Source organism: Archocentrus centrarchus, chromosome 21, assembly GCF_007364275.1.
Source record: "Archocentrus centrarchus isolate MPI-CPG fArcCen1 chromosome 21, fArcCen1, whole genome shotgun sequence".
In the NCBI taxonomy this organism is placed as follows: Eukaryota; Metazoa; Chordata; class Actinopteri; order Cichliformes; family Cichlidae; genus Archocentrus; species Archocentrus centrarchus.
This window is the reverse complement of record NC_044366.1, coordinates 11445919-11470512: the sequence shown is the minus strand read 5'-3', so window position 1 is coordinate 11470512 and position 24594 is coordinate 11445919. Positions and strand designations below refer to the sequence as shown.

General features: G+C 38.7%; 1 protein-coding gene across 1 annotated transcript in view; it reads right to left on the bottom strand.

The window, feature by feature from the left end:
- Positions 1 to 24594, bottom strand: part of asic4a (acid-sensing (proton-gated) ion channel family member 4a) — a 102098-nt gene that overhangs the window by 7654 nt on the left and 69850 nt on the right. Inside the window, exons 2-5 of the mRNA XM_030758102.1 lie at positions 8899 to 9043; positions 8385 to 8512; positions 8100 to 8253; positions 3294 to 3347 (exon numbers count right to left, since the gene is read on the bottom strand). Coding sequence (XP_030613962.1) covers positions 3294 to 3347; positions 8100 to 8253; positions 8385 to 8512; positions 8899 to 9043 — 481 coding nt within the window. The remainder of the gene's footprint in view (positions 1 to 3293; positions 3348 to 8099; positions 8254 to 8384; positions 8513 to 8898; positions 9044 to 24594) is intronic.

Sequence of the window (24594 nt, the reverse complement as noted above, 5' to 3'; positions counted from 1 at the left end):
CAACGCCTATGATGAAAAGTACACCATCCCTACTATGAAACATGGAGGTGGATTGTTGATGTTTTGGGGGTGTGTGAGCTACACAGTCACAAGGAACTTTCATGCATGTTATCAGAATATACTGGAAGAAAATTTGCGCTTATCAGCCCGGAAGCCGCCCATGGGGTGCACTTGGACATTCCAACATGACAATGATCCAACACAAGTCAACAGACCAAGTCAACCTGTCATTGGCTACAACAGATAAAAGTGAAGGTTCTGGAGTGGCCATCTCTGTCTCCTGACTGCAATATCACTGAGCCACTTTCTGGAAATCTCAAACATGCAGTGCAAGACAATCTGAGAATGAGCAGCTTTACCATCTAAGCAAATAAATAGCCTCATCCACAACTACCACAAAAGACTTCAAGCTGTCATTGATGATAAAGGAGGCAAAACATAGTATTAAGAACTAGGGTATGTAAACTTTTAATCAGGCTCATTTGGGTAGTTTCTGTTGTCATTATAATTTAAAAAAAGCAAACACAATTGTTTGATAATAAATGGCTTCACCCAACCACTAACCATGAGCGAAAGAAACGTTTTTGTGTCATCATTAATTTTCTCTGAAAAAAGCACTTTAGACTACAAGTTACATTTTAACCATACATTCACACCATGCTTTATTTTATTCACTTTAAGCACTTTTTTTTTTTTGCCTCAAATCAAATTTAGAATTACCAGTTATCTCAACATGCATGTCTTTTGTTGGAAGTATCTGGAGTAAACTCCTGCATGCACAGGGAGAACATGCAAAATTCACACAGACAGTGCTAACCACTGCACCACTGTGCAGGTATGTGTACTCATAATACTGATATAAATAATTTATCAGAGCCTTTATAATATAATCCCAATTCCAAAAAAAAATTGGCACACGGTGTAAAAATGTAAATTAAAAACAGATTGCAACAATTTGCAACCCTTGAACCCATACTGTATTCACAATAGAACACAGAAAACAGATCAGATGCTTAAACTGAGAAAATGTATAAATGTACAATTTTAAGAAAAACAGTGACTCATTTTGAATTTGATTGCAGGAACACGTTCAAAAAAGAAAAAGAAAAAAGGGCATGTTCATCATCCCCTCTTCTTTTAACTGTCCGTAAACATCTGGGAACTGAGGAGACCAGTTGTTGGACTTTCAGACATTCTTGTCTGATTTAGGATTCTAGCTTGTCAACAGTTCTGGGTCTTCTTTTTCATATTTTTCATTTCATGGTGTGCCAGATTTTTTCGACTGGTGAAAGGTCTTTACTGCAGGCAGACCAGTTCAGTGCCTGGACCCTTCTACTACAAAGCTGTGATGTTGTAATAGCTGCAGTATGCAGTTTAATATTGTCTTGCTGAAATATGTAAGATCCCTGAAAAAGATGTCATCTGATTGGGAGCATATGTTGCTTTAAAACCTGTATACACCTTTCAGCACTGATGGTGCCTTTCAAGATGTGCAAGCTGCCAATTCCACAGGCACTAATGCACTCCCATACCACCAAATATGCAGATGTCTGAGCAAATACAACGTCCATGTTTTCCAAAAATAATTAAAAATTTCAGTTTGTCTGGTCACAGTTTTGCGCTTTCCCTCAGTCCATCTTAAATGAGCTTTGGTCCAGAGAAAATGAGATCATTTCTGGCCATGCTCACATATGGGTTCTTCTTTGAATGATAGAGCATTAACTTGCATTTGTGGAAGTCGCAGCAAACTATGTTCACAGACAATGGTTTTTGGAAGTGTTTCCGAGCCCGTGCAGTGATTTCCATGGCAGAATCATGTCTGCTTTTAATGCAGTGCTACGCCCAATATTGATTTTTGGCCTTGTTCCTTTGCGCACAGATATTTCTCCAGATTCCTGGAATCTTTTTATGATATTATGTACTGTAGATGATGAGACAGACACAATTTTTTGCAGATAGGTGAACCATGTTTACTTATGAGAAACTGCCTCTGCTCTTTGTATACCCAATAATTTCCTCAGTTTAAACATTTACTGTCTTCTCTATGTTCTACTGTGAGTAAAATATGGATTTTTGAGATTTGCAAATAATTGTGATTTGTTTTTATTTTACACAAAATCCCAACTTTTTTGGAAGTGGGGATATAAATGTATACTTAAGGTTTTGCAGAATTATTCGATAATTAAAATGTGCAATGAAATGCAAGCTTGTGTCCATTTTTACTAAGTTATCTAGCAGTCATAATAGAAACAAACCACATGACATTAACACACCAATATTTGTTTGAACATCTTAACAAATTTATTCTATTGATAGTCTAATCTAAGGTAGTGGTTAGTCTAAAGTAGTGGTGTTTACAGTAATCCTATGGCAATAGCCACTTAGAGAATAAATGGTGAAGAAGGGCTACTAAGGACTTTACACATTACACCCAATTAACATGCAGGTATGAAATGCTTGCACACTGGCAAATATGTTTTTATGGTCCTGACTCTAAAGCAACACAGTGTACGCAGGACAGCAAATGGCTTTTCCCAATCTGTCTCTTTAAATTCTAAATGCATTCAGTCCAGACAAAACCGGGTACAGAGAGCACTGAAAGCAGTAATTATAATTTGATGATTTATGAATTTTATAACTCAAACAATTAGGTTATTTGTATGCAGGAGCATGGTGGCATACATCATTTGTCTGATGTGGGAACAAAACATCTTTACAATATAAATATATAAATTACATCTCGATGTATTACCTTTCATGGGGGCTGACTCTATTAGTACTGTCTGATTCAGGAATATGACCCCCATGAATGTGGTCCATTCTTGTAAGATATATCTAAGATTTAATTCAGCCATGTTTTAAGCAGGGTATGAGTTCAGTGAAGAGAGACTTAATTAAATTTCTGGCTTATTTGGCTGATACATGATAATTGTACTTATGTCTGCTATGCCAAAAAAAAAAAAAAAAAAAAAAAAAAAACCTTTCTTTTACTGGAATGCCTTTGAAATCAAGGTTCTGTGTCTGCTGGGAGGTCAGAGTCAAGGCTGAGGGGTGCAGATATGCAGGAATGAAGGGTTTCATATTAAGAGTTCAACAATGGAAGCAGAACAGTCATCAAGCTCTAAAGTGACTAAATCACAATGAGGAAAAGTCATTTCAAAACACCCAGTCTACCTCCAGGTATTTGTAATACAGGAAAAAAAATCCTTATCATATTTACTGATTGTGTTTCCATTTCCCTTCGGGGGAGTCTATTGTAATGAGAAAAGAAATGAAGGGAGATTGTTTCTTACCAAGCGCTTTGTCAACACAGTTGATTTTACTGGGAGGGCAGATATCTGCAGTTCCTGCAAAGGAGAACAGAAAATGAGTCTGATCAATCAGAAACAAAATGATCAGTGACCCGTGTCTGCTGCAATGAGGAAGCGTGGCTGTGAACAACACTCCACAGCTTATCATTCATCTCCAAATGAAGGCAGGCACACAAAGGATGACTTCCATCCTCAGAGTCTGGGCCATCTTGGAAGTCTGTCCTTGATTGCACTGAGAAATGGAGCATGCTGGCTCCACCCGCAAGGCATATTTAGAAAGTCTTTAAAAACCAATCAATGAGTCACTTCCTGGCAGAAAAACATGCTGCCCAGGCCATTAATGACAGGTATTCATCAGCAGCACAATTAATTGGCAGAGGTGTGTTTGTCTGTCTGTGAAATGTTCATGGGGTTAATGTTTTGTGGAATTCTCCGTCCCAGTGGCTAAGAAATGTTCGTTAACACAAAGTCAAATTACATCTGATGATCTGAGGAGTTTCTTTTAACACACTTTTACACTTTTTTCTGCATATGCCTTGCTTTTCAAAGAGCAGAATTCTGAAGGAGTCATTAAATATTATTCAATATTAAACATTCTTTAAACTGCCTTGTGTATTTTATTTTTTTAGACTTTTCGAATGCAAAAGCAATGCATGTGCAAGTGTCCCTGTGCGCTGTCGTCACATCAAGAACAACTTAATAGCTTTTTTTTGGGTGGTCATCTAAATATAGAAATGGACTGAGACACTGAAATATTAACACAGAATCAAACAAATCTGGGAAAACACAATTTTGCTTCTATGGCTCACAGTCCAAGAGTCGTGAGGTTTATAAATGGCCATGAGTTGGCTCAATCCACATCAAAATTCAACAATTGGTGGCCATGTTCTTTTATTTTTCAGTGAGACAGCACTGTGAGTTCACCGGATGGCCTCATCTTCCCTCAGTGAGCTGTTGAACCAGCAGCCTCTGAATTTCATTTGATATGCAACAATAAATTTTATTCATTATTGATAAGTGCAGTGAACTAATGTGAGCTACCCGCTAGCTTTCCAAAGCCCTCTCCTGCTTCTTCTGAGAGCAAATGGCCTGGAAAGGCTTCCACATTTATTATATCTGACATAATAAATATCATATCTGATGTGATACATCATCACAGAAAGCAAAGTGATTCTGCTGCTCTCTAAGCACCTCTGCTCCATCCTTTCTGTTCATCGATTCAAAGATTTCCCATTTCTGACAGTCCTTTTCTTTTGTCAGTCATTTAAAAAATTGCTGCAATGTAGGCTATATTTCTGACAGTTTAAAAATGTAAGTGATTTTTTTTACATATTTGGATGGCTGCACATTTAACATTGTAAAGGGTGATTTATAATGATAACTCACACATTAAATTAACATTGTAATTTTCATGACTGTCTAAATAAATAAAACAACCACGTGAGAAAAGTGAGCACCCTGCATGTAACTTAAATTAGGGGCTCCAGATTTGGTGCCAAGCTTTAGATCCACCTCAGAGAGTGACAGGTACAACCTGTCTTATTGAAACCTCTGACATTGACAGTCTGGTGTTATTTTTGCCAATGATGTGTGCAGTGTCATCATGCCAAGATCTAAAGAGCTCTCCAAGGCCTTCGGAAAAAAAAAAAAAGGCTGAGTGTGGCATTTGAAACTCTAGTGTAATAAAAATCATCACCAAACTGTGGAGATTTCAAATGATTTATCCAGGACTGTCTAAGAACCACAAAACGTCATCAAAGGGAACTCCTGCAGCTGCTGGTGTCAGTGCGTGTGTCTACAACCACATATTCCACAAATTAAACCTGAAATGAATCTGGGTATCTGGGAGGAATGCCAGGAAAAGGCTTTTGTCAATGAACATATAAGCAAATAACAGGCCTGCGCGGCAGAGAAACGATTCAAAGATAGAGCTGCTTTGGCCACAAAGACAGGAGATATTTTTAGCAGGGACCAAAAGAGTTCAGAACCTCAGACCAGCTGTGAAGCCTGGTAGTGGAAATGTTTTGGTTTGGGGGTTACTTTACTGCCTCAGGAGCTGGGGAGCTTGTAGTGTTTAAGGCTCATATTTAAAAAAAAAAGGCCTGATTGGAATCCTATTGAATTTTTTTTTTTTTTTTAAAGAAAAAGCTTAAAAAGCTGTGTGCAACACTAGCTTCTATTCTTACTTTTCCATCAGGAGAATACTGCATCCAATAAATAATTGAAAAACCTGTTTTCTCACAGTGTTGTTATATCACAGTCATCTGTAGCTACTTCTCCAAACATCTGTTTGTTTCCATGTTTTTACTTGTTCTCAATTGCATTGGACATCTGCTGGATTTTCAGGTGCGTGAGACCAAGGAGAAGAGTACAGAGAGTGTATTGTAAATGTAAAATGTTTCTGGAGCAGTTTTAACTAGGTTTCTCCCAAATCATGACATAGCAAGTTCCTTTAAGGCACACAATCTCTATTGAGATCAGACCACTTTGGTCTTGCCATTGCAGCCTGCAAATCCAAGATTAAAATGTGTGACTGCTATGTAAATGTGTGAGCCGATAACCACACCATTTAGACTTCATAGCGTCGTTCTGTCAGAAACGTGATAAATCAGATTACCTCAAATCAGCTGTCTCATATTTATTTAACCGGTTTTGAATGTCAGCTGCACTTTGCAAAAGTGGAAATGAAAAAAAAAAAAAAAACATGACAAGTTTCTTGTCTTAACTTTAAATGTTACCACTCTCAGCATGGAGACACATCAAACAGTCTGCATCCAGTGACTCAGCTCTGTTACTTCCTGCTCTCTAGCCATGATGACGCACACACCGAATGAGTCCAGAGATCTCAGTTTGTGTTTGTCGTACGCCACTCTATAACATATCCTTGCATCGAAGGGAGAAAACTGCTTAAATGGTGGCATAATATCAACCAGTGTTCTCAGTTTCCTACCAGACATATTTTGGTACCATGTCTCAACAAATTTTAGATTTTGTACAGCCATTCATGGTCTGCTTTTCCTCCAGTGCCATAAAATGTTTTTATATTCATAGTTTTGAATGAAACAGCCAAGAAGATAAATAGATTGAACTTCATTAGGTGCACAGATTGTATCAGGATAATAATTTTGGTGGTTACTTTAAACATAGAGCCATCATTGTGTCCAAATTGGTTTGTAACCACACAAAGGAAAAGCTAATATTGTTCCCATAATCATAATCTGTGCTTGTGCTTAGTTCTAAAAGAGGCAATCTTAGGAAAACCATCCCATTTTCTATTAATCTCATTCAACAGAAACTGTCTGCAATTCACACAGGGGCTGCTTATGAGATAGTCCACAGTGAATATGAGCTAAATGCTTAAAATCCCTATTTTCACCTCCTTTTCCATGAAAATAAAAGTTCAGAAAAGAAATAGCACAGATTATATGTCCTAACCATAATGTAAAAAAATGGTGGCCCTTTGGTTTTCTCTTAACTGGAAGTCCAGTCCATTTTGCTAATGTTGGACAATTAGTCGGTTAAGGATTGCATCCTTTTCCAATCAAATCAAAACAGAAACCTTTACATGTGTATATGAAGAAGCTGGTTGTTCAGTACGAGGGTGACTGCTATCAGGTGGGTGCTAGAAATTCTCTGTTGCAGCTCATTTGATGTGTGAAATCAAAGTGCCACATACTGTAAAGTGGCTTATGGTGCTGTAACATCCCTAACCCAGACAGAAAGCTAGTTTACTACAATCAAACTGGTTAAAAAATAAATAAAGTTAAAAACTAATAAAAATAGTGAGTTTTAGCTAAATGTTATAGGTTCTTTTCTTTTAAGCAAAGAAAATTGCATAGGTAATATCTCACATAATCACTAACACTGAATTAAAACACTATCAGTAGTTCTAATTTCAGCCATTTATCAGTGACATAAAAAGTGCCCACTCAGGAATGTTTTGTCTTTTCTTTAATTTTGACTCCTAACAACAGAATACAGAAAAAAACAACACAGCCTTATTTTATTTTGTGCTTCATGAAAGTCAAGACTGAGTTTAAATTAGATATGTGCTCCTTAGGCAATACGTCATGATGTAAGTAAATGACCAAATAATCCAATACAGGCAGCAGTACTAAGGGCAGTTTGTGAGCCAACTAACAGCAGAAACTAAACACAACCAAGACCAGTAATAATAATCAATCATAATTAATAATAGCCGTGGGAGGACAACAGAACAATTCCTGGACAGATGGAGATGGATGAGCAAAAGGATCCAAACCTCATTGAGACTTTTGTCTGACGTGCCTGTAGCCAAAGAGCTGGCAGCAGAGAAGAGCATCCCACTCCAGATATCAAGCATCAAGGTCAGGCATGTGGCAGTCCAAATTATATCTATGCTGGAGTGATTCAAGTGGGCCAAAAAAATGATGACTTGTTTTGCACAATGGGTCATCAAATCTCACGCAATACTGGACTGGCTGGCTTTTCAATTACACCAGGCCAACAAGGCCAATAATTTTAAAAACAGAGGGAAATACTTGAAATATCAACTCTGATTAGTATTTTTTTCACCTAAATTTCCCAATGTAAGATTTGTTTTTGTGTGCCATTTCATAACCTTGAATTCCTATTTTAAGTTCCAGTCACACTTTTAATCATTATGTTTCACAGTTTTTCAGCTTTTGGTACTTTAAACAAACATGTAAGAGAATGAATTACTAAATGGGTGCTTTTGTACTGATGCGCGCAATTCTCTTTCCCCATGACACATGCTCTGCTTAAAGATAACGCAGGGGCTGATCTTACCGGGCATGTGCACCATTCTGCATTTGCACACTCGTAAGACCTCGTTGGTCTCGCAGAGCAGGCGACAGGCACTGATGCTGTATGTGTCATATCCTGGGAACTTCTCTTTGCTGGTGGAGCGGCAGTTCCCCCAGGGCTGTGGCAGGTAGGTCAGCTAAGCACACAAAGATTTATTAGACCCAGTCTGAGCCACCGGGGTTGCTGGGAGAACAGTAATCTGGTGGTGGGTGGTGATGGGGGTCAGGGGGGGTGCAGGGATGGTGTGCTAAGATGAAAACGACCTACCCTCTGCTCCTGACAGGAAACAAAGGTCTGGAAACCCGGAGAGACACCGAAACCCAGCTGGTGGATGTAGGGAGGCTCATCTTGACTGTGGATCTGAACGCGGATGCCGGCCTCCAGGGATGTCTCATCTTCTCATCAGGATGAAACAGAGCACGGATCGTTACGAAGGGAAAGTACAAGGGAATTTCAGATGGCTGCCTCATCTGACAGCTAGGGCTCAGTTTGATGCTAACTGCATATCATTTATCAGTCATGTTTAAAAAATAGGCCAGTAGGGATTAATTGTATGTGACAACTACAATACAAACACAAATCTGAGGAAGTGCATTGTGTTTCAGAATTCCCTTTTACAAGTCACATTTCCAGGTGCAGCAAAACAATCAAAAGATGCATTATTTACAGCACATGACCAAGACAAATAGATATGGGATGTTATTGATTTAAACTGCTGCAGAGGTATGGCATGACATTACACAGGATGGGATTACAATGGACAAATAGTTCTGAAGCTTACTTGTCTCTCTCCAGATTGGCAGATACTCATCCTGCTGAATATCCAACATGATCTCCAGCCCATTTCCCATTCCGCCCTGCTTGGTTTTCCTGGATGTAGTCTTGTTGCCATTAAAAGTGTAGCATTTCCCATATCGGGTGTACACCTAGGAGAGAACAGATTCATATCATGAACATCTCCATAAGCATGACAAAGTCCACATCCCGCATGTGACACGCTCATACAGGCGCACTGAAATGTAATCAGAGATATGGAGCGAAACATAAACAAACTGCATCTCTGCCTGGACAAGTTGCTGAATATTACCCACAAACCTTTGGATGCAGTGCTGGCTCAGTCCCTCTTGGATTTTGATAAGCAGTATTTGAATCAATTTCCAACACCCACCACACAAAGCCTGCACAATGCTGCTCGGTAGTAGCACCATCCCACTGAAATATCAAATGGCATAAGAGATTCTTTAATCCCTCTTCAAAAGAAAACAAAAGACAATAAGAGAGAGGCTGCTTTAAATAAGCGATCACACCGCCACCTATCAGGGGAGCTGTCTCAGTGGGGAACACATCATCTCTTTGTTTATACCTCTCATCTAAACTGCTGCACCGCAGAAAATATCATTCTTACTAGTCATTTAACTGTTATCTCCACCAAGTTTTAAAGGCACAATCCGTGATCCACATGCAAACAAAATGGGACTGTAGCAGCACTACCAAAATCCACAATACAGGGTTGGGAGCCTTTCACAGACACGGATTAAGGTTTGATTCTAAGGGCAGTTTATTGCTCAAAAAGCTGAGTCCCTCATCTGAACAATGATGATACAATCATAGCTTAGACACAGTTACAAGGTATGGCAGGTGTCCAGCTTTTGGATTTCTTCACACATTGAAGTAGAGCATGTCAAGCTATAACCAGAGTGAGACACTGCATTTGAAGAGAGCTGAGGATGGCTAACTTTTGGCCTCTCCAAAGCCAAAAATACAAGAAAAAATATGAGAAAAAAAGATCTGGGGGATTTATCCATTTAAAGTGAGAGTAAATGTAAGAAATTAAGACTAACGTGTGTCCTGGGTTATTTGTTACATGCAGTCTGATCTTACCTTTTTACTTAAGCCTTACATATCTGTTTTCCCATTTAACAGCAGTAAAATTCTTTTAGCCTGAAATTTGATGACATTTCATAAAATGGCCCAAAATGCACAAATGAAAAAAATCTTTACACTGTTGTGGAGAGTCTTCAATTTCTTTACACTGATGCTGTAACTATTTAGATGGATTTTAGATCCACCAGTGTGGGTCAAATCAAGGAAAATTGTGGTTTTAGAGAATCTTAAAACTGTGAAATTGTACATGCCATGTCCGTGTGTCTGTGTGGGTTTCCTCTGGTACTCCAGTTTACTACCACAATCCAAAGACATGCATGTTATGTTAATAGGTGATTCAAAATTGACCGTGGAAGTGAGGTAGATAAAGTGCTTCAAGTGTATAGAATATGTTGCTGTATGAATGTATGGTTAACGTGTGACTTCTAGTTAAAAGCACTTTGAGTGGTCATTAAGACCAGAAAGTGCTGTATAAATGCAAAAACATTACAGTGCATATGAACATACAAGCACAAGAACAAGCACCCACAATGTAATATAGAATAATAAAATAATTTAAAATAATACAACAAATTAGAGTAAATTTATTCTGCGTTAACCACGATTAAACTAAATGAAATATATTAAATATATTTTATTTTCAATAAAATATATTTAAATCACTATGACTCTTATGTTTTCATGTCTCAGGTAAAATGGGACATGATATTGTGTAATCACAGATGGTTTTCTCCACAAATGAGTGTTAAAAATCCTAAAATAATACACTCTCCCTGCTTTAAGTATTAATCATCCATTTAGTAACGTCAGGTAGGCTAAAACTGCATTCTAAATATATTTGTAGTTCAAAATTTGGTATAGAAACTTAATATGAGGGAATTCTTGGCCCAGGTCCAAATAGACAAAGAGCAAACTGTGGAGGCATCAAATATGAAGAGTTAATAAGCTATTTATTAAAACTGAAGCCAAGTGCTTTAAACTTACATTTTTTTTAATAGAAGGAGGTGGACTCATCAGATTGCAAAAAGATGTCCAATTATAAAGAAATTAATGAGAAGATGTCTGGTTCTCACTTATGATTTCAGTAAATATTTTCTTGAACAATATGGCTTCTTATTATATACTTTCAAGTCTTATTTAATACCACATGATGTCCATTTAGTAAATCAGGGTCTCATTTAAAGTAAAATAGAAGTAAGGTATGCTTAAGGTGGCTACCTTGTGACTTATAGGTTGATAGCTTATGAGCATGCAGTGACTTTTGGTTCTCACTGAGATCTACCCCTCACTTTTTCAGCACTCAGAGGTACTAAAATACATTCAGCTGGTCTTTCAGTTTTTCAGTTAATGGCATTTTTTTTTTAAAGATAACCATGGAAATGAACAAGCTGCCCAAGTGAAGGCAGTAAAACCACCACAAACCACTGGTTTACGTCAAGGTTGGCTATATTCATTTTGATATATAGTCTATAGTAGTTAAGATGCTGACATTTTGCCCATAACCTGTCACTTTTAGCTTGAGCACAATATTACATATGTAGCAAACAATTAAATAATGTTTTGAAGTAGCATCTTAAAAAAAAAGAAAAGAAAAGAAAAGCCAGCTAGAAATATTTAAAAGAAGCATTTCCCACCAACCGATGCAGCTGCTCTTAAATTAAATAGCTCGCACAGCTGATGAAAATGTCATTGGTCACACAAGCTTTATATATATATATATATATATATATATATATATATATATATATATATATATATATATATATATATATTCACACACACACTTTTATCATAGTGCAAAAAAGTAATCTATTGAATTCATTTTGTCCAAACATCACATAAAAGAGGACAGTGATGAAAGTATTCCAGCTTAGGAAATCACATGGCAGGAGAGGTCAACAGAGAAGGCACTGCAGAAATGACAGTGAAATAACAATTGAGCTGAACAGGCAGCAGACATATCATTAAAGACACACTATGACAGTCCCTGCATTCACAAAAACATAGATCTCTATGTTCTGACTTTGATATCAGCTTGATCCACCTAATGAGTGCTGTGATGTCTAAATAAGGGACACTGGTGGAACAACACAAGCTCTCATTTACAGACCACAGGGTGTACCCACATTTGAGATGGTTGAACAACAAATCAAAGCCATGGTTATGGGGTTCAGTCAAGTAATTCCCTGGAACAGTTGGCAATTTTGCAATGTCCACAACAGTGATTAGAGCAAGAAATGAGTACTGTTTACAAAAGCTGTTTAGAAGGACAGCTGCATTTTATGCAGTAATAGACCTCGGGGCCTTTGATCTGGCTCTTTGTACATGTTAGTTTGCACTGAGTGTGTGTGTGTTTTTAAATGAATTTCAAATGGTTACCTTCAAAGTGCATCTTGGTTGACGAGTCAGACAATTTTTCGACAATTACAGATCTCGGCTCATGCTCTGTTGTGGTATAAACGGTTTTTCTGTTAGTTCTGACAGCCACTATGCATTTTTGTAAATTGCCGCATCTTTTCAGCTGGTGTGATTAGATAATGGGACGTGGCAAAGCATGGGCGGAGGCCCGTAGGAGAGAGGGTTCAAGTATTCAAGTGTGACTTTTGACTGACATGTGCTATTAAGCTGAAATGGTTTAATCTCTGTTTGGCTGGTGCGGCGTGGCTGAGGAGGTAAGCTGCACTTATCATTGATTCCCCGCCCCCACCGAGGTTCATTGACACACTTAAGCCTCAACTGGCAGTCTTTATCTGATGGAGCAAGCAACAGAGGCAAAGGAGGATTTCACTTCAGAAATGCTCAAAACACCCCGACCAAGTGTCTAGGTTACGCTCTAAAACTTCAGGCTCTGGAGGACGCCGTGTGTTCACAAATGATATCCCCAGAGAATATGAGAAAGTTTTCCCATCATCTCACCCAGGAAATGGATGTTGGCAGAGCTTCCACTGGTTTATTTCTCAGTTTCTACTCTTCCCCCGCCTCCGACTCCTCTTCCTGCATCCCCAACTTGATTGATGGAGCATTTTTCTCTTGTTAAATCTTGCACCAAATTTAGTAAAGGTAACAGGACTGACTTGAGCAAATCCCAAGTGGGGACTTGGCACTGCTGTTGACAAGCTGAAACAGTGCAGCGGCATTGTAGTTACAAACCAGATGAAAAGAAGCATTGTATTCCTCTGAGTAGCTCAAGAGCTAAATTTTGCAGCACTCAATGCAGCAGTGTTCAAAATATCTAAAACAGCTTCACTTTATGTGACAGTGTTTTAGATGGTAATGAAAAATTGATCAAAACATGAGCTCAGTTTCTGCATTATCCTGTCAGTTATGTCTAAGCGCAAACCTAAACTTGTTTCTTTGTGTCATAATTCTACTATTCAAAGATGAATTATCAGCTGGGCAACGTGAGCCGTATTCTTCCTTGGGTCCCACAAACCTTATACTTATATAAAGTTAAGTACGCTCAGAGTTTTTATGACTTCATCGTACAGGAGCACAACAGTGATTAAAAAAAAAAGTCTTTCCACAAATATCACATCTTGCGTATACTCTACATAAACTTGTTTTCAGCCAAACTAACCCAAACCTGGAGATGGACAGCTTTACAGAACATTAGTAATGGCTCGTTTCTGGGTCTCTGTGCAAAATATAATAAAGCTGCCATGTGGAGCCTGCTGCGCGCACTATACATGATAGGCACTTAAGAGAATACATTCATAGTACAAAGACAGCAGGAAGAACAAAGGGTCCTATCCCTATATTTACCCTTGGGATCAACTATTTCTGTCTATATATGTAACATCTATTGTCCATCCAGCACAAGAGGGACGCTTCTCTTTCAAAGGTTTTCCGTTAAAGGTGGATTTTGTGTTTTCTTTTCTCTCTAAGATAGTGTGTTTCTTATGTTCACACTGTAAAGGGTTTGAAACAAATCTGTTTTTTTTTTGGCAGCATGAATAAAGCTGGCTCAGTTTGACTAGACTAGACAGTAAAAGTATGAATCCATTAAGATGAAGTTTCAACATAGTTTGTAAAGATGCCTGTCATCATGTCATTTGCTTATACTGTATCTCACCAATTATAATGCATCTGCTTTGAATGTCAATTCATTATGTGTCTTTTTCCAGTGTTTTTCCTCCCAGAGTGCCTTGTTTCTGTCTCTGTCTCTCCATGCTAAATGCATTAAGAGACCAACCCCTTACCATGTAATTCATAAGCCCTGGTGGGCTAAACCCTTAAACACCCTCTTTATGACTGTGATCTGACAGTCCCAACTTTTCCTTTTAAATAACCCACAGGAGTCACTTCAGTGCTTCTCCAGAGGACATCCATTTCCAGGCAGGCTGCGTGTCATCAGGTGGCTCTCTGAGTACGAGGAAGGAGGATTTGAATTCATTTACGCAGGGGTGGTAGAATATGCCAGAGTGCTGATTGGCAGTTGAAAACCATTAAGGCTGGCTCACGAAGGTTTAAGGTCGAGACAGAGCGATCCTTGATTTAATGGCTTCATTACAACTTCGCAGCAGAAAGACTTGGATCACAGTATGACATAAACCGAATATTTACATGATATTTCAAAATGTTTTTTCAGGAACAGTGATATATGCAACAGAGCTGCCAGTTCACTGCAAAATCTTTCTCTTTTACCCAGTTATTTTGTATATTATCAACTTTTTTAGGCCAAGATATTGTTGTCAGAAGTTTATATATATATATATATATATATATATATATATATATATATATATATATATATATATATATATATATATATATATATATAGCGATCACAGGCATGAATGTCATGGCAATTTTGGGCTTTTAATGATTTCTTTGAACTGTTCTTTTTCCAGGGTGAAATGATTGTACAGCATACATCTTTAATGACTTCAAACAAACTATTTATTTGATTTTCGCTAATCCACTCGGGGTCAAAAGTATACAAACATACAGGCTGAAATATATGCATACATTCACTTAAATATTTTAATAAGTGGTACTGAAGGATCTACAGTGTATTTTAACTTGATAATACCAAGGGCTATTGATGTCTCTTTAGTGATCATGATTGACTACAGCTGGTAGTGTCTCTTTGCCAGCATAAAAAGGATTTGTTTGACAGCACTCATTGGATTGACCAATACTCAGAACAATGGGAAAGTTCAAGGATCTCAGTGAAAAACTAAGAAGAATTTTTGGTTTATACAAGTTGGGTGGGTCTGTTGGAGCCATTTCCAAACAACTACAGATTCCAAGATCGTCAGTACAAACAACTGCACATAAGTACAAGTTATTCAGATGTGTCACCACTTTGCTGAGGTCTGGAAGAGGATTCAAACTATTACGCTGAGCTGAGAGGAACTTGAATGCGATGTTCAAGAACAATCAAACCAGTCATGACGTGGAAACTGCTGGAACACCAGCACCACTGTCCATGGTATTGTTCCATGGACTGTGAGGGTGCCAACCAATAAAGAGGCCCCTCCTCCAAAATTCACACCTTCAAGATTGACTGAAATTTGCCCACATTTTCCCACATGGACAAACTAAATGCCTTCTAGAAAACAGATTTATGGTCAGGTGAGAAAAAGATTGAAAAGATTGAGCTATTGGACCATAATGACAAGAGGTATGTTTGGAGGAGTAAACGTGAGATTTTCAAACCGAAGACCGCTGTATCAGCTGTCAAGCATGGTAGTGGTACCATCGTGCGCTGGGTGTGGATGGACTAACAAAGAAGGTGGACTACCTCCAAATTCTTCAACTTCACCTCAAATCAACAGCTGAAACTTAGACACAGTTGGGCGTTCCAACAGGACAATGATCCCAAGCATAAATCAAAATTGGTTTTGGAATGGATAAAGCCTTAAGCTTCTGGAATGGTTTTCCCAAAGCCCTGAACTCAACCCTATTTAAATTTGTGGAGGATGCTTAAAAGCCAAGAAGCAAAAATAATTTCAGTGTAAGCTGACTATAAAATTATGTTTCAATAATTTACAGTCTATGTACACAGCGAGGAAAAAAATCCTTTTATTTCAACCAACACAACTCACATGTTGGAGCAGCACAAGAACAACAAACGGTTCATATTTTATCACCTTCTCACAAATGTTGTGATGTTTTCTAACAGTCAAAGGGTAAAGTCACAGAGCTGATTTAAAAAGCCTTTGTGGATGCCACTCAGCTCTTTTAAAACAGTTGTTGTAAACAGCCATCAGAAGGCAGACTAAAAATGCAATGTGTTCTCAAGGCTCCTTCTGAACACAGAAGAGCAAAGAAGAATGTGAGGAATGAGTCTTCAAAAAAATAAAACAATTTACAGAGTGAACATAGCCTTTAAGTACAGGGCACAAAGCCAGCAACCACATTTTTTGCAGCATCCCATTTGTTCCTTTTGGACTTCCGACATAAAACTTTTCTATGAAGTGACTGTTTTCCTCTCCCACTTTCACTACAGACAGAATCATTGCCACCAGCCTCATTGGAAAAGTAGTGAAAAAAGTAGTAAAGGGTAGTGACATATCTCTAAGTTGCATGTGATCTACTTTTAAATGACTCAGAGATACAGAAAAGGAGATTTATCATTTATTCACAGCAGTTTTCAGCTGCCGTCTTTCACTGCTGGGGAAAAAAAATGTTTATGTGATTTTTGTGGTGGGCTTTCTGTATTTTCCCAAAAAGGGAGAAAAAGGAAGCAATTCTCAGGTCAAGAACAGCAGAAAGAAAATTTTGTTGTCGTCTTGTTCTTTTCTAATTTGGGGTTAATTCAGTAACAGCCAGTACTACAGGCTGATGTGCAATTTTTTTTGTCCAGAACATCCCACTGAAATTCAGTAGGAGTGCACCTGTTTGCTCTTGATGCTGTTGTACAATTTCCTAGAGTTTGTCATGATAGCCCAAAAAAGACCTTTCACCACAGTGCAGCCAGCTACAAGAACAATAATTATAGTACTGTGCAAAAGTCTTGAGCCACCCTCTTTTCTTTATATTTTGCTTCCAAGGAGCCAGACTTCCTTGTAATTTGTAAATGTGGTCCTGAACAATAGTTTTCCAGGCTTTCTGGAGGTCTTTCAACGTTTTTCTTTGGACACTGGTTGCTTTTTCCCTCATCAGTCTGGTCCTTCTACATGACTATTTTCAGAGGAATATATATACATTTCTTTTCCTTTTCTTTTTTTTTTTTTGTTAAGCCACTCAACACTGAACTGCAAATTATTCAAGCACAAAATAAAGGCACCTAACTGAAGGGATGAACCAGTGTTGTGTCTACACACAACAGCAAAATATAATGAAATGAGGGCTGGCTCAAAACCTTTGCACAATACTGCATATGACCATAGAGTTGAGGAAATAAAAGATCCATATGCTTCAGTATCATTGTCATGTATTGCTATTTCAATGCATGACACTGGCACATTTTAGCTCAGTGTTCTTTTTTTTAATTTATCCCAAAACCAACATAAAATTTCCTTTAAAATGCAGCCCGTGTGATGGGAATACATTCTCACTGCTGGAGCAAAACCTTAAAGAGACTTCAGAAGCCATGACCAAGGCTAATCGCAAGGTTGCAGAAATTCTAAACATAGCTCAAGATTAGGAAAGAAAAATTATAGTGATTTGTAGAAAACTGAGGGATAAGAACTCATTGCTAAACCTTTCTTCTTCACACATGCCATGGTTAAGCTGTATAATTCATATATAATCCTCAATCAAATGTCAAACGGATTACTTTTATCGAGGGTCAGCGCTTTGAGATCTCTACGTTCATACAGTGGGGAGTAAATACAAATCTGGCCCTATCACAAGCCCCCCCTTTCAGATATATATGGGAGTATCGCAGCTTGAATAAACAGAGTCAAAGCTCAGACATGAAGCCCAAACAGTGCTGTGGTATGTGAGACGCACAAGTTTTGCATCATTAACCTCCATCTCAATGTCGGTCTCTAAACGCGCCACCAGAGACACGGTTCTCGCTAGCAATTCAACACATTACAGTTATTGTGTATCAATTCCAACCTTCATTACACAACTGAGTGCTGAGGTCTCAATGGTAGTTTAATACAGTCATTCAAGTGAGGTAAACACTGCTCAGTCATCATGGTCGCGCTTACTCCAAGGTTTGGTAGAATAGCATGTTTTCTAAATGTGACAAGTTCCATAAAGAAATGCAAATGAATGCTTAATAAAAGAAGTTTGTAAGATTTTAGATTACCTGCTGTCTTCATCATCAAACACTGAAGCAGGTTATGTTACAATCTAATGACCTTACTTGATCATTTTAAGTACTTTGCCTGCATCTTTTGCCCTTCACTCTGACTAAAAAAAACTTACATTAAATGATGAACTCTGATGCAAACCTGCAGGGCTTGTTTCAGTTATTAGTGTAGGAGTTCTGACTAATCTCTTCTCTTTCTTTGCTGCCCTCCTCTTTCTGGTAGCCTCTGACAGAGCATCAAAAATTAGTTGAGCACCTAAGCTGGAGTGGCGCATTCAGCCACCTTCCCCCACTCTCCCCTCTCTGCAATTCTCCACATATCCAAGCATACTCAGCTAATGGAGCAGTGAGGGATGCTCTTGAAAAAGCGGTTGAAAATGGACAGGCTCTCCAGCACAATACAGCAACTCGCAAACAGAGCAGTCCACAACATTCAGCACTCTCAGAGACATGAAAGCTTCCTGTGAGTACAGTCTGCCCTAACATCATAGCCAGGAACCATAAAGGCCCTGTTTTATAAATGTGATTAGAAAGTACTGTCATAATGGGAGATAATTTATCTGGATCACCACAGTGAGATGGGTCCCTAATCAGTCTTTATGTATAATTATGAATCATTTCCTGCTGCTAGAGCCTGTGCCTGGGTCCAACAAAAACAGGTACTTCTTGTCTTTAAAAGTCAAATAGCACCTATTAATTGTGCTCCCCTGGCAACAATTATTGCCATTCGAAATGTATCCATGTCAAAATGAGCTGATGATGTTTATGTCAAAACACGTTTAAGCCCCTAGAAACTTGGCATGTTTGATGGGTCCTGTCAAAGTCACGAGTCATTTAGCGTCTTCCTTGTCACGGTTTAACGGCACCTGTGCTTAAGCAATGTTTATTTTTCGACCTCAGGTGATTTCCAAATTCTAGGCTTTATATTTCACTACAAAGCTCAGAATAGGGGAGTAGAGTACAGTCATACTGAACGTGAAGTGTAATGTGCTCTCGAGGTAGAAAAGGACCATATTGGCCACTATACATGAGCCAAGTGTGCTTTACTTTTCCACTTCACCTCATATTGCCCACAGCTCGGATCAGTCATTTTGTATGTTATAAATTGATGAAGCTGAGGAGAAGCCTGCCCTGGGCACTGCACCGACACACAGTCCCGCCTTAGGCGTTTGTCTAACTGTCGACTTTGTTTTTCTGCAGTCATTTAGATATTCAGGTTTAATTAGGTAACTCTGTCATTAACACATGATTTAATTTCCGAAGCTCTCAATCTCACGCCACTCTGCTTCTCTCAGACTCTGGCACCCACTCCAAAACACAAACACTCCCACCCAATTGCCACTGAAGAAATGCCAGCACGGTTCCCTGGCCTACCTTTTATTTAGTATTCATCATAACCAAGACACCTGCTTGGTTGTTTTTCTTCCCTAGCGACTCGAGGGAAATGATATCTACTGGATTGGAGCCACATGTTGGGGTTGATGAAACTTCCGGAAAGGAGAAGCAGGATCTACTATCTCTTGACGTGAATCATCAATTTAAAATACGGTGTCCCTTCAGGGATATGAGAGTGATGCCAATGCAAATATATATCAGCTGCTAGCTCATGTCAGTTTGTGACAAGTTATTCATAACTGAGCAACTATATGAGCATATACAAATATTTGTGATTGCACATGTTTTATGAAATGTGGCTTATGCATGCCACAGTCATAAATACATGGCATTTTTTTTTGCTCCCCAGTGTGACAAGCCTATTGTTGTGGGACTCTTAATGAGATGCAACACTTGCTTTATTCACAAGATGGTGCAATAAGTGCACTTACATCTACTACTTACTGCCTCACTTATCTAAACCTTCTTTTGTGTGCGCAACAGTGAAACAATATCTGCCTTTTCAACCGTGTAACATTTATGAGCATGGGAATTCAAGTTTTTCATGCTACATAAATCATTCAAGTAAACAAGTCTGATTAGTGTTTTTGCTCGGGTGAAAGAGCTTGTTCTGAGTCAAAAGCAGATCTCACAGTCCATTAGACTAAGCTGGCTCTAAAGCCAGAGCCCAAGGAAGTTTGGCAGGCACAGAGGTTTAAACTGTACACCTAAACACACCCAGTTTAATTTGGCCTCTCAAATGGCTGAGTTGAAGAAGGAGATAATGCAGCAATGGAACAAAGGGCATGCGGATCAAAGAGGAATTTAAAACGGTGGACCATGGATTCTGTCCTTCACTGCATCTGATCAAAGTAAGTCAGATTTTTTTCCTTTTTTTTTACACGACAAAAGAACCATATTTCTGCACAGTGGACCTGCAGGGCACTGATAGAGTTGATGATTAATTTCAGTGAATTCATGATTACAATTGAGGTGGTGACATTTCTGGCATTATAAACTCACTTTCTGCTACTTATTTTATTCTGGAATAAAAACTCCACAGGCACATTTAACCACCCACCCACCCACATGCACACACAGAGCAGCATTGAAGTACAAATGAGCACCAACGTCACATTTCAGTCGCGAATATTAAACATGTTCAGAAATAAATCACTAATATTACTCCACAGTGTTATTTCGGTTTCCATCACTTCTTCACTTGACATTTTTGTTTGATCTCTGATTGGTTAGTTCACTTGTCTCGCTATCCCTTCTGTGCCTCAGGCTGATCTATCATTGCTGTTGCAGCACGTTTTGTTTGTCAATGGAGGTCGATAAAGATTACAGATGATTTGGTGCTCTTTTTATACCAGGTTATTAAGAGTGAGAGCACAGAACCACAGTAATCCCTGTGTGCACATCAAAGACAGGCAAGATATCTGGCCTGCTATTAGCAGAGTGGCTGGCTGCCACCTGCCCAGATGTTTGGCATGTGGAGTCCAGTTATGCCAAATGGGGATCAAGAGACCACAGGATGCCTTCCAGGAAGCATCTGAGGTTCCCAAACGTCAAGGACAAACCTGTAGTCAAGATTAAAAAAAAAAAAAGAATAAGAAAAAAGCCACATTTTTATGGGATATTTCACTTGTTTTTTTTTTTATATTCCATACATTAAATCAATATGAAATTGATGTGAAATTTATTTATTTTTTTCACGAGATCAATTTAAGATCTTGCTAACAAGCTAATTTACTTTGCTCTTGACACATTTACAGGTTGATAATGCTGCTGCCTCAGATTTACGTTTTAATTTTCTATGAACTTAACAGGCACTCCTGATATCCTGCTTCAGAGGCCACAGAGCTCAGCGTGGATTAGAAAGAGCTGATGTTGGGCTCTGTATATCCCACAGTCGTGACAATCCCAGGCTTGTTGCCTGGGATCTGACTGTCAGTTAAAGAACTTGCTTGTGATAGGGCCTCAGAATATTGGAAGGCTTCCTGTGGTTAAAGCCCTGACTGTCAATGTGCATTTGATTTCCAGGGAGTTTATTCACACTGAAGTTGTTTGTTGTTATTTACAGCCAAAGCCTCAGAGTAAGTCTGTGCCACCCGGCTGAGCTATGGTGGAGGTTGAGGTGATTGCTTCAACTGTGTGGTCCGTTACTTAGTTTTAAAGTTACAACAAAGACCAAGAGATGTGATACATTCAACACAAAAAGTGGACAGATGGCCACGGTCTCAAACAGGACTTCCTGGTTCTGTATGTAAATCAGTTTTAGAGTCAAGGTTCAGAAGGCTACATTTTATGCAGAAGGAACTCCACATGGTGTCTACCCCATTGACTTGTACAGTGTGAGCAGGGAATTCACAGTTTCTGGCCATGTAGGAAAGCTGATTAAAATGTGCAGAGTGGGCTGACAAATTGTGCGAGGAGGAAAGAATTAATATATGTTGCTCAGTGTCTGGTTATGAGCATGCTATAGCTAAAGACAACCAGTGAGCTGCCAAAGCATTATAAGATTTCTATTCTGGGAGTTTAAGCGCGTGCGCATAGACAGACTATTTTGTAAATAGCACCTCACCTGACCAAGTCTGAGAGAACAACAAAGACACTTCTGCTCTCACATGACTGTAATGTGATCACATCAGTACCTGTGAAAATGTGACTTTCCAGTTAAATATTTGAAAATATCCCCTTTATTTAAACTGTGAAATTAGCCCAGGGATGTTAGTCATATGTTCACCCATGCTGGAATCTCAATTAAATTTTCTTTAGATAATTATAGTCCTCAGCGGAGCTCCATGGTCAGGTCCATTTACATTCAAGCAACTTCACTGAGTCTCCCACTGAAGTTTTGCCATTTTTATAGCGAAACATTTCATGGAAAAAGCTAAACCTCCTGTTTGAGGGAACTCTCAATGACTTCAAAGAGTATAAATGTTTGTACTAAGAAAGCAGATCCCACTTAGTAAAGACAAACACAGAAATTAAATATTACTTAAACTTTGTTAAATGTCAGGTTGTAACATCTGCACTGCATGCATTTGGAAATAAAAATTAATGTCTCTAGATGCACAGCTATAAATGAGACAGTCACTGCTAACACAAATGCAAACTCTATGGCTGAGTCTTTAGTTCCCAGAGGCACATTTTATTCAAGGCACGAGATTATGCCCTCATTTTAAATGATACTGAGAACGATTAAAAAAAAGTAAATACACCCAAAAGACTGACAGCTACTACCACTACAAAAAATACTACTAATAATCATCATCTCACTATAATATAACAAATCTCTGCATGTTTGGTTCTTTGTCCACTAACTCCTCCTACATAGTCAGGAGCTGAGCAACCAAACTTGGCATACAGATACATCTTGCAACATGTAACATCCTATTTATATCCACAAAAACTGAATTATGCATGATATATTATGATGTCATGTTGCCTGGCAACATTAAACACCTTATAAAAGCAATTATAATTTCAGGTCAATAGCATGAACAGGCTAAACATAATTAGCATGCACATTTACTTGTAAATATGCTACTCAAAATAAATAAAATAGAGGAGCACACTGAAAACACATCAAATCTCGGGGGGGGGGGGGGGGGGGGGGGGGGGGGGCGTTGCTGGGTATCTATACTGATTTTAACTGGGTAATGTGTGAGGGACAAAAGGATGCCACATCATTCAATGGAAATGAAAATGATCAAAATGCCATACAGAGGGCTGAATTCAAAGACACCTTGAAAATCAAAGTGAAAAAAATTATGCAGCAGGCTGATTCATTCTGCCAAAATTTCACTGCAGCAACTCAAAATGGTACTCAGTCGTTTGCGTGGCCCCCGTGTGCTTGTATGTATGCCTTACAACATCGGGGCATGCTGCTAATGAGACAACGGATGATGTCCTGGGGGATCTCCTCCCAAATCTGGGCTCCTGAACACTCTGAGGTGCAACCTGGTGGCGCTGGATGTACTGAAACAACGCCCCAAAGGTGTTCTACTGGATTTAGGTCAGGCGAGCATGGGGACCAGTCAGTGGTATCATTGCATACTCTCACCACATGAGTCCAGGCATTGTCGTGCACCAGGAAGAACCCAGGACCCACTCCACCAGCGTAGGGTCTGACAGTCGGGATTTCATCTCAATACCTAATGGCAGTCAGGGTGATGTTGCCTAGCCTGTAGAGGTTTGGACAGTCTTTTGGTGTTTATTTATTTATTTAGGGACAATACACATTGATCAATGTCACTTGGACTGCGCTGACTATTCAGGTGAAACTTTTGAAGGCTTTATATATATATATATATATATATATATATATATACACACATAACAGTCACTGGCACCAACAGCAGAAATATCAAAGTTCTTTTTTGCAAAGAGTGAAAACTGCCAATAATCACTTTATTTTCACCTGTAACACAAACCAGTTGTCATTAGAAACATTTATTTGTCATTTGCAATGAAACGCGAGGCATCTCTACTATATTTCTATCTACAAGCCAGGAGACGGATATATTTTCCCCTCTGTGTCACAGGTGAATGTGGCTTCAACATTTATAATACAAAAATATCAAGAGCCATGCATTTTTTAACACACATTTGCTCCACGCAGATGAATCAGCGTCAAATCAATTTCAAAGGTGGTGGGCTCGACTTTGACCTTGTCCCGAGGTGCTCAAATTGTGACTGAGTTCCATTAATACAACTCAGAGCAATTTCGTTGGATTCAACTGACACAGACCCATCTTGAATGCTTCCAGTGACAATCACTTTCACTGACAGAACTGTGGTGATGCGCTGTAAGCATTTTACATATCCATCATATCAAGGAAGCAATGCATTTAGAAAAATGATCAAACTAGATGCAAATAATTCAGCTTTTACATTTTTATATTAGCTCAGCAAGCACCCAGAATTATTTTTCTCGCTAGAAGGTCATTTGCACCCTTCCACCAAACAACATGCACACAATCAGCTTCATTACCTGAA